General features: G+C 44.3%; 2 protein-coding genes across 3 annotated transcripts in view; both read right to left on the bottom strand.

Annotated features, from left to right (window-relative positions):
* The window catches only part of ATP2A2 (ATPase sarcoplasmic/endoplasmic reticulum Ca2+ transporting 2), a 39,778-nt gene extending 29,611 nt beyond the window's left edge, over window positions 1-10,167 (bottom strand). The window contains exons 1-3 of one of the 2 annotated variants that reach the window (XM_070763218.1): window positions 10,037-10,167; window positions 9,363-9,468; window positions 5,158-5,296 (exon numbers count right to left, since the gene is read on the bottom strand). In XM_070763218.1, the coding sequence (XP_070619319.1) occupies window positions 5,158-5,245 (88 nt within the window). In that variant the 5' untranslated portion in view covers window positions 5,246-5,296; window positions 9,363-9,468; window positions 10,037-10,167. Of the gene's footprint in view, window positions 1-5,157; window positions 5,297-9,362; window positions 9,469-10,036 lie in introns of those variants that run through there. The other variant, XM_070763217.1, reaches the window with a different exon arrangement.
* IFT81 (intraflagellar transport 81) overlaps window positions 8,063-11,070 on the bottom strand; it is a 48,225-nt gene continuing 45,217 nt past the window's right edge. The window contains exons 18-19 of the mRNA XM_070762014.1: window positions 9,363-9,468; window positions 8,063-8,173 (exon numbers count right to left, since the gene is read on the bottom strand). Coding sequence (XP_070618115.1) covers window positions 8,063-8,173; window positions 9,363-9,468 — 217 coding nt within the window. The remainder of the gene's footprint in view (window positions 8,174-9,362; window positions 9,469-11,070) is intronic.

Below are 11,070 nucleotides of genomic sequence, written 5' to 3' on the forward strand. Positions count from 1 at the left end.
GAAAAAGCCCACCCGTCCGTCAGGAAGGCAGGCCAAAGGCTACCAAAAAAGCCTGGCAGCGGATGCCCCCCATCCAAAGCCTGGCACCCCCTGCAGAGAGAGGAGGTCTGCTGCTCCCAGCTATGGGGGGTGGGGGTTGTCCAGCTTGCAGGTGTGGAAAAGGTGCCAAGGTTGGCCCAGCCTGTCTTAGCCCACTTGGCCCTTGCAAAAAGCAACACACACAGACTGGGATTACGGGCAATGCATTAAGGGTGCCCCAAATTTGAGCCCTCCCGCAATAAAATTCAGTATCCTGTCCTCAATTCAAGACAGTTTGTTTAGTGACCGCACTTTAAATGTTACGAGGGCACTAGGGAAAAAAGGGACTGCTGGCTGTTTCTCCCACTGATGACTCTAGTATCCATTTGATCAAAAGTCAGATGCCACGAGTGATCCACTTTTGTGTCTGTCTGACAAGCAAAGTCGACGGGGAAGCCAATTTCACTTAATAACTGTGGCAAGAATAGCAATAGCATTTAGATTTATATACCGCTTCACAGTAATTTATAGCCCTCTCTAAGCGGTTTGTTAAAACAACATTGTTTCCTCATTGCTTATTTGACTCCTATAATCATTAAGTGTTGTATCTCACGATTCTTGACAAATGTCTATTTTCTTTTATGTACTCTGAGAGCATCTGCATCAAGACAAATTCCTTGTGTGTCCAATCACACTTGGCCAATAAAGAATTCTAACTCTAAGGAATTCTAATTTACAGAAAGTAAACCTATTGCCCCCAACAATCTGGGTCCTCGTTTGACCCACCTCGGAAGGACAGAAGGCTGAGTCAACCTTGGTCCTGGAGCAACCTTGGTCCAAAACGCACGCAATAAATGCCTCACTTAGCCACGCAAAGGTTGGGCTTAACTGTGGGTCATAACATTGAGGACTACCTGTAATCCCCGCTAACCAATTTCTTTTCCTTCCTTGGACACAATTTATTTATTTATTTATTGGATTTACATGCCGCCCCTCTCCGCAGACTCATCAAACACAGTTCTACATTGTAGGAATAATGCCGGGAAAATTCAAAATTATCTGAACCTGTGAACGCCCTCTCTCTCCCCACATTCATGGTTTCCACAACAGAATTGGGCCGGGTGCCATCAGATCCCCGCCAGGCTTACATGCGATCAAAGATGCTCCTAACCAAATTCATGACATTAGCGAAAGGGGTTGTGGCCGCCTCTACGAGTCGGCCAACTTGGGGGATCCTGAATTCCCATCCCCGATAAACCTGGGTATTCCACAATCTCTTTTAATAACGATAATTGTCACCGTCCAAATGTTAAGAACCGTAAACCGATTAGCTGAAAATAATGCGGAGGCTTTAATTATAGCAATGGGTTTGCACGGAGGGTTTAACAGACACAAGAAAGAAATGTATAATTGCCAAGACGGGCACGGTAGCACGATTGGAGGGCAAAAATACACTATCCTTTAGGAAGGAAAACCTTTCTAAATAGCTTTGGACCAAGCAACAGGGGTCAGAGCAAAAAATAAAAAAATAAAGCCAGTTCAGACAACCGTTCGGATCTTGTAGCCAAGTTCTCAATTCAAAAGAAAGTTTCTGTGTTCCAATTCAGTACATTTGCCAAATCAGAATGAAATATCAGCGGCAAACTTATCTTGATGTTCAAGTATTCTCTGTCCAGGGGTACCTTTTGTTCCAATAATAAATTCCTCCTGGGTTCTATTAAGGTTATAAGATCGCAACCATTCTGCAAATTCAAAGCACGGCAGTAGCGGGCCTCGCATTCTGCAGGGCTTTATACTTCAACAACTCATGGGGAGGGGGAGCAATGGGCCAGGCGGCAAGAGGTCAAACAACCCTTTTATAAATAATTCTGAAAATAAATGTGCTGTCCTGCTTTGAACCCAGGGCCGTTTCTGACAGATTTTAGCGGGTTACGGCATGAGCCTACGATTTATTTTGCTTTGAACTGCTTCACTTAAGAACTACTAAATGCATCAAAGCAGGATGAAAGCCCTGGGTAAATGTATTTACATATTTCTTACCCACAAAACGCTGTTTGACATTGTGGACTCAAGAGAGATTAGAAGGGAGTCACACACTGAAAGCCAAGCGCATCCCAGAGCCCAGCTTTTCCAACTAGTCCTATTAAATTAATATTAATATATACATACACACATACATACATACACTAAAACCAGAATTAAGGCTACTGTCAGTTTACAAGCGATAGAGTTTTACTCTACTACTTTGTTCCACTGAAGTGAAATATGTACACCGTTTGGTAAGCCACTAAATTAAAGCAGTTCCCCGTGGTCAAAGTCTTCTACAATTGATCTAGCATCAAAGTTGGCTCAAGGCACGTACCATGTTTAACCATGTTAAGTTTAACCATAGCAAAGAAACCCACCACTTTAGGTCAGAATATCAGGTCAGTCACTCAAGGAGTTTTCAGAATGAGCCCTGAGGGAGGGCTTGGACGTCATCTGGGCATGTCGGGATGGCCCTTGGTTCCTTGATTGTTCCCTGACTTTTAAACATTTTAACACAGTTTGGTTTTCCCCCTGATTTATTCTGTTTTTTTATAAATTCCCTGATAATTCCCGAACTGCCGATTTCCCTGACAATTCCCTCATTTCCTGGTTTGCTGGACACCCTGATAAGCCAATTTATTTAAAACAGTTAATCTAAACATCCCATAGTTCTCGGCAAAGCTCAACCTCCGTGCAACCCATTCTAGGGTCGGACCCTCTGCTCCTGCGGAAACCCTCCTTGAAGGATCGCTGGCCATTTGGCCCCACTGACGTTAGAGGGGGAGGTGGGCAGAGAGATGATGGCTACCTGGTTGTTTTATGCCGGTCAATAGCGAGGAGCTTTTTGTGTGGACACGCAGATGTCCCTGGCACGCTGCCTAAAATTCCGCCATCAGATACGCATCCCCCGACCGAGGGCCTGGTTGCTTCCCTACATGGCCCTCTGCTGGCAGGCGCCATGTCAAAGGCCATCCGACGCACTTAGGCTTACGGCAGAGGCATGCCCACCGTCTTTCACACCTCGGGGGCTTTGACATCAGCTATGGAACACCGTGTCTGTTCTCAGGGAGAGCTTTGGCGTCGGTGGCTACGCGGCTGGGCATCCTGCAGAGAACGGCTCCAGACGCTACGAGATGGACCGGACACGCAAGATTCACGTCCGCTTTTCTTAGCTTCACCCCCTTCCCCTGCCCTGGGAAGTAAACCCGGCCCCCCTTTAGTCTAAAGCAGTGATGGCGAATCTTTTTTCCCCTCGGGTGACGAAAGAGCATCGTGCATTCGTGAGTGACCACACCCATCATTCGATGTGAAAACAGCTTCCTCCACACACACCCAGAGGCCTTTTGGAGGCTGGAAACAGCCTGTTTCCCAACTTCTGGTGGGCCCAGTAGGCTCCTGTTTCGCCCTCCCAAGGCTCCAAAGGCTTCCCTGGAGGTAAACGCAGGTAAAAACGCCCTCCCCCATCCCCCGAGGCACTCTGGAAGCCAAAAAGGCCCTCCCGGAGCCTCTGTGAGAGCCAAAAACCAGCTGCCTGATACACACATGCACTTTAGAGTTGAGTTAGGGCAACGGCTCGCGTGCCAGCAGATATGGCTCCACGTGCCACCTGTGGCATCCATGCCATAGCTTCGCCATCCTGCTTTTTCTAGAAGAAGTCACCACTTTCCATCAGTTCCTCAGGGTTTTGGTTCTGTGTTTTTTAAGGTGACACAACCAGCGCTCTCCATTGGCTGGGCTACATGCACAAGTTGTGCCGGGTGATCATGGCATTGGCAGTCAGCCACATCCAAGGCAGCCGCTTGGATGGGCCGGGAGGAGGGGGGGGCGAGGAGCGTGCATATCAGGCCTCCAGGGGCAGCAGAGCACCGAGGGGGCCAGGGGGTCTCCTCCCCACACCTGTCTGAAGCCTACACGGAAGAGTTGAAAAGGCCACTGTGAAACCTTCCGGGGCCAACAATTCTGGGGAAATGTGAGGAACCCGCCTGGGCTATTCTCTGTACTCAGAAACCGCCCGCTAATAATGCAAGCCATCTGGAGGGACAATGGAGAGGGTGGGGGGCAGCCTCTCTTAAGGGCAGGAGCTTAGCATGGAGATCATGTAACTCAGGAGTCTCCAAACTTGGTAACTTAAGATTGGTGGACTCCAATTCCCAGAATTCCTCAGCCAGCCAAGTGCCAAGTGGCCAAGTTTGGAGACCTCTGATGTAATTCATCAGTATAAAAAAACCCTTAAACTTTGTCCCGAAGGTGCGTCTTCCAAAGCGGTTCCCGCACTACCACCACCAGTGTTCCCTCTAATTTTGGAGGGGGGGGGGCCCGGAAAAGTATAGTGTCTGAGCGGCAAACAAACAAATAAATAACACACACCCTGTTTTGCCTCAGAGAATTTCAAAATAAAACACTGTACTGTGTGTCTATAACAGTGAGCTCATAATAGGGCAACTCTATCAATATCAAAATGCCACTTAAATAGTTGAGCTAGTTTCAAACTAGATTTTGGTTTTCTTTCTCTCTTCCCTACTCCCATTCTTTTTCTTTCTCTTTTCCTTCCTCTCTTTTTTCTATCTGTTTCTCTCTCTTCCTCTCTTCCTCTCTCTCTCCTTCCCTCTCACTCGTTCCCTCTCGGCTTCTGGGCAGGTTTTGGAAAACTCTGAGTTGATGATGATTTTTAAGTGAGCGATTGTTCACTGCTCAGCTTAGAGGGAACTATGACCACCACCCCAGAAAACATCTCACCCCTCATCCAAGAAGCTTCTTCTTCAATTCGGAACTGAAGAACAAAGAAGTGGAAGGTTTTCAAGAAAACAGAAGAAGAAAGAAGAAAGTCCCCTTGGCCTTTTGGAAATAAGCACCTTTGGGATAACCGGGGCCTGGAGGATTAAGAATCTCCACAGGCATTGGAACGTGGAAAAAGGGGGTTACCCTAAAAGAGGGGGGCCCTGTGCGGCCAAAACCCAGCTTTGGTTTCCTTCTGCTTCCTTTCCAAGCTTTAGATGCACATCGAGAACGAATTCAGGCTGGACAGTAGCTCAAAACACGGAGGTAGCACACAAACATGCACACACAGAGCCTTTTGAAATCCATTATTATGTAGTAAATAAATGTTCTCACCAGCTACTTCCACGATATCACCGGGGACGATGTCTCTTGCTTTTATCCTTTGTACACTTTTCCTGTCTTGTCGATAAACTTTTCCCATTTCAGGTTCATATTCCTTAAGAGCTTCAATGGCATTTTCAGCATTTCGCTCCTAGAATGCAGGATCAACAGCAGGAGTTAGTTATTCAGTGATATAGCTGAAATCTATCTATCTATCTATTTATCTATCTATCTGTCTGTCTGTCTATCTCTCATTATCTATCTCTCTCTCTATCTCTATCTCTCTATCTATATCTCATTATCTATCTCTCTATCTCTCTCTACCTATCTCTCTCTCTATCTATCCACATATCTATCTATCTATCTATCTATCTACCTACCTACCTACCTACCTATCTATCTATCTAATCTCATTATCTATCTATCTATCTATCTATCTATCTATCTATCTATCTATCTATCTATCTATCTATCTATCTATCTATCTATCTATCTATCTATCTATCTATCTATCTATCTGGTGAGACCACATTTGGAGTACTGTGTTCAGTTCTGGACACCTCACCTAAAAAAAGGTATTGACAAAATTGAAGGGGTCCAAAGACAGGCTACAAGAATGGTGGAAGGTCTTAAGCATAAAACGTATCAGGAAAGACTTCATGAACTCCATCTGTATAGCAGGGGAGGTCTTATTTTGGGGGGGGGGGGAAGACGACAGAGCATCTATCTATCTATCTATCTATCTATCTATCTATCTATCTATCTATCTATCTATCTATCTATCTATCTACTGTGCTGAGCAGCTGGGCTCCAAGTTTGCCGTTTCATAAATAATCTAGGATCATCCCCTGGCAGAAAGAGAACCATTGCATTGCTGCTGCAGCTAAGCTTAAGAAGCAGCCTGCAAAATTTCACTGTCAAATACACAGCCTAACTGCGGCAACTTTTTGGTGTGCATAAAGCCCAAAAGGAGATAACCAAGCGGCCAGGGTCCCCTTTTAACTGAAGATGCTTATGTCTCTTAAAATAACTCAGATCCAAAGTGTACTAAATGGGTAGGTGATAAATTTGACAACTCAAAGAGTTACAACTAGGTAATTAAGGTCCTTTATACTTTCTCTCCCTGTATGTAACATTTGGCCCTGCTGGGCAGAGTATGTTCATTGTTCTAATTGAGAGGTCAAAATCACAGCTTTTTTTGGAGGGGGGGGTGTAGAACAACTGTTCGCACGACTTCAACACATTTCATACTCATGATTTGTTAACAAAGTGACTGCTATCAACACAACACAATGGTAGAATTGGATTTTTAGACCAGAATCTTGCAATGCCTCAAGAACATTTCAACTGTTTTAGAAATAATCCAAGGGTTTCTGAGCAATACCAGTGTACTTTACTGTTAAAACCTTGCTAAATTATTAGTTTTGCCATGGAAAGGCCAGCAGACAAATGAGAAACATCTGCCTGTGGGGTTTTTTTTTGCTGTTACACTTGGAGATGTGGAACTCAAATTAAGTGGGAAATATGTCCACGTAAATATATATTCGCAGGTATTTCGCCTGTCACAGACCTCTTGAAACAGGAGATAAAGATTAGGGAGGGCAATCACCAGACGGCAGTTTCAATCTCATCGCTTTTCAAGCTAAGAAATACATTTTTTAAGGCACCCCGTCCATTTTCAGAAGCAAGAAACATTAATCTGTCACCAACGTTAGCAGACAGATGATTAGTGAATATTAAAGCTTTTTATAGCATTTGTTCTATCATAACTACATTTTCATCTGAGTGCCGGAAGAATTCTTCACTCAGCTCCAAGAATTTTTCTTGCTTTTCAAAGGCGGTGTTCATATCAGTACAGAAGGGGTAGGGGGGGAGCAGGCAATAATTTGTCTTTTTTAATAGTCGTAAATCTAACTGGAAAGCCTCTCAGCTCTTCCAATGCATCAACTGTAAATTAAATCCCTCTAAATTCTAAATCATTAATTAATGGGCAGTACTGGCCTTCGGGGGGTTTATTATTTATTATTTCATCATTTTAAAACTTCCTCTCTGTTGTGCTCCCAAAACCACCTTAGTTGATACCCTGCAGTTCCTATGGCAACAATATCCTGCTATGAAAGATGAATTATGGGCAAATTATGGCTTTTTCTCACACGACCGAGATGAGAAAGGGGGGGGGGGGGAAAGGGGGTATAATCATGCCAGAAATGTCACTTGCATCTAGGCAACCATCAAGTCTGCATTGGTTGCCGATCAATTTCCGGTCACAATTCAAAGTGTTGGTTATTACCTATAAAGCCGTTCATGGCATCGGGCCAGAATATCTCCAGGACCGCACGAATCCCAGCGACCGATTAGGTCCCACAGAATTGGCCTTCTCCGGGTCCCATCGACTAAGCAATGTCGTTTGGCGGGACCCAGGAGAAGAGCCTTCTCTGTGGCGACCCCGACCCTCTGGAACCAGCTCCCCCCAGATATCAGAGTTGCCCCCACCCTCCTTGCCTTTCGCAAGCGCCTTAAAACCCACCTCTGTCATCAGGCATGGGGGAACTGAAATTTCCCTTCCCCTTAGGCTTATAGAATTTATACATGGTATGCTTGTATGTATGAGTGGTTCTTTAAATTGGGTTTTTTTAGATTGTCTTTTAATATTAGATTTGTTTACATTGTCTTTTTATATTGTTGTTAGCCGCCCCGAGTCTTCGGAGAGGGGCAGCATACAAATCAAATCAAATCAAATCAAATCAATCAAATCAAATAAATAAATAAATAAGCAAGCTATTAATATTCAGTACTGTATAACTAAAGTGGCAGGACCCAACCACAGTATTGCACTGTTATGTCCCACAAAACAGAGCCGAAGCTACTGTTGGCAGCGAGCTGCATCCACCTGCCTTTGTGCAAAAGAAAGCAGAGGTCAACCCAGGCTGCAGGCTGGGGAATTCTGGGAATTGAAGCCCACTTGCCAAAAAATGCTGCACCGATACATTACCCTGGTGACTTGTTTTGATATCCTCTCATGGAAAATCTGAGTAGGAATAGAAGGCAAACATGGGCTGTGCCCTGATATAAGGGGAATTCTTTGTTGGATGCAGTGAGTGGCTTGGGTAAATTGCGCAGGCTGTCGTTTATTGGATATACGGAACAGTCACCAAATAAATTAAAAATGTTTGGTGGCTCTCACGTTTTCACAGATTTGGCCTATAATCTAAGCCACACATCTTTAATTTATTTCAAAGACATTCTAGAGTCCCTTTCCTCTGACAGGCTGGAACCCATCACTGCTTTACCAAGGAAAGATACCACTGACGGTTAAGCATTAAATAAGTCCAAAGTCTCTTTAGTGGACTGAATTAGGTATGTGGTTATTTAGATCCTCTTAGCTTTACAACATCCAGTAATTCTCTAAGAATGACAAAGGTTTAACATAATTTCAGAGCTAGCCTTCACTTTCAACTTTCTTAATAAACATGATAATGGCAACTACTGTAACGCTCTCTACATGGGGCGACCTTTGAAAAGTGTTCGGAACTTCAGATCGTGCAGAATGCAGCTGCGAGAGCAATCATGGGCTTCCCCAAATATGCCCATGTCACACCAACACTCCGCAGTCTCCATTGGTTGCCGATCAGTTTCTGGTCACAATTCAAAGTGTTGGTTATGACCTATAAAGCCCTTCATGGCACTGGACCAGATTATCTCAGGGACCGCCTTCTGCTGCACTAATCCCAGCGACCAGTTAGGTCCCAGAGTGGGTCTTCTCCGGGTCCCGTCAACTAAACAATGCCGCTTGGCGGGACACAGGGGAAGAGCCTTCTCTGTGGCGGCACCGGCCCTCTGGAACCAACTCCCCCCAGATGATTAGAATTGCCCCCACCCTCCTTGCCTTTCGTAAGCTGCTTAAAACCCACCTCTGCCGCCAGGCATGGGGGAACTGAGATATTCTTTCCCCCTAGGACTTTACAATTTTATGCATGGTATGTCTGTCTGTATGTTTGGTTTTTATAATAATGGGTTTTTAACTGTTTTTAGTATTGGATTATTATTATATGCTGTTTTATTATTGCTGTTAGCCACCCCGAGTCTTCGGAGAGGGGCGGCATACAAATCCAATAAATAAATAAATAAATAAATAAATAAGTGACTTAAAGCAAACCATTGAAACAGCACACAGATTGCAACAGCTTTTCAATTTCTCCAAGCATATCTTTGCTTACCTGCCACACACCCACAATTGCATTAGCAACTAATATGAGTAAGATTACAAAAGGTTCTACAAAGGCCGTGACTGTTTTCTTCTCCTTCTTCAAACCAAGCCAACACCTGCAAGAAGAGAGATTAGAAAACACAAAGTTACAGGTATGATTCGGTGATATTTTCTGCACCTCAACTTGCATTTTAGCCCGGTGTTTATTCCGTGGTGATTTCCCAGATCGGTTGCATAAGTCCAAAATGTCCGCTGACTCACTTGAGCGCACCTGAGAAGCAAATTCGATTACCAGGAAGTAATTGCCTCACCTGCGCTTTTCAAGTAGCTCGCTGCTTTTAAACTAATTTGCGGATCAGATTAGCCCGCCGCTTTTTTTGTTTTCAAAATAAATAAAACCTCATTTGGGTTATAACAACTCGACAGGAACATCATCGCTGCATTCCTCGTGGATAAATCACCCCTGCCTGAGGAGAGCCAAGGTGGTAATCTAAGGAGCTCCTCTTCAAAATCAGGAGACACAACCCATATGGGTTACTTAGAAGATAAATGCATGGGTGGCTTTAACAGAAAGCAAGTTCTCCACTAGCGTTCTTATGCTTGGTCAGCTTGCCAAGAATTGAATGGCAGACAGATTTGATCTGTCCGTCAGGCTCTTCGTTATCGTTATGGTCTGCTGCTCACCCCAACAGCCTTTCCAGAAGCGGAGTCTTCTTTCTATTTGAAGGCCTCCTTTCTATTTGAACTTCAGGTTGGCCGGCTTCCGAGATCTGAGTGCTCCTGATGGCAAGGGATTCTGTTTCCTTTCAAGACTCATCAAGATCTTTGGGAGGGGTGGGGAGGAGAGAGCAGTTTTTTGTCCGGTTCGCAACATGTGCTGAGCCACCAAGTCCTTTGTTTTGGATGGTGTGCTATTCCAGCCAACTAGACTTGGCTCAAGCAAGCTTACTTGTAGCAACCAATGGTTTAATCCAATATACAATCCCATCATTTTCTAGTGAACAGTAGCCTCCACTCAGTGGCCACTCAGATCAAGAGTGAACTACATCTAAAGCCGAAGAAAATTAGTATTTAAGGCTAAAGGATCCCTGAAACCATTACTGTAGGATCCTCTGCAACAGGACTCAAAATTAGCTTGCATTCTTCCCGATTTACAACAAAAAGGGTGTTCATTGTAATTAAGAACTACCGTACCCACCACACCAAATAATGGTTTACTTCACCAGGATGCATTTTGTATGATACAACTGGCCGAGGACACGCAGCAGTCTAAGCCATAACCAGGCCAGCTTTAATGAGGATTTGCTTATCTTGGAACTCATCCTAAAATATAACTCAGAAGACAATGTCAAACGCTCCGGAAGAGGTCCTTCAAATCTGGGACAAGCTCTCTGAAACTAACTCATTGTTCTGACAGCATGCCAATATTTCCGCGAGCAACATTACAGCTTTGTAAAATGATTGTTTCAAAAACTCAAAAAAAAGGTTAAACATGTCCCTTTTAGAACAAAGCACTGATCAAAGGACTTTGAAAGTCCTATACCCGGTTGTTTTTTTGTACTAGCTGAAAATCAAACATTCTGGAATATTTCCTCCAACCGTTGAGTTACTCAGCATTAGGATTTAACTGTTAAGAAAAAAGAATGTACAGTATATGCCATTTATTCATCCCACCCACCCTGCCCCCCCAGAACTTTCTAATTCCAAGGATCATGTTA

This window comes from Erythrolamprus reginae, chromosome 10 (assembly GCF_031021105.1).
Source record: "Erythrolamprus reginae isolate rEryReg1 chromosome 10, rEryReg1.hap1, whole genome shotgun sequence".
NCBI classification, from domain to species: domain Eukaryota; kingdom Metazoa; phylum Chordata; class Lepidosauria; order Squamata; family Dipsadidae; genus Erythrolamprus; species Erythrolamprus reginae.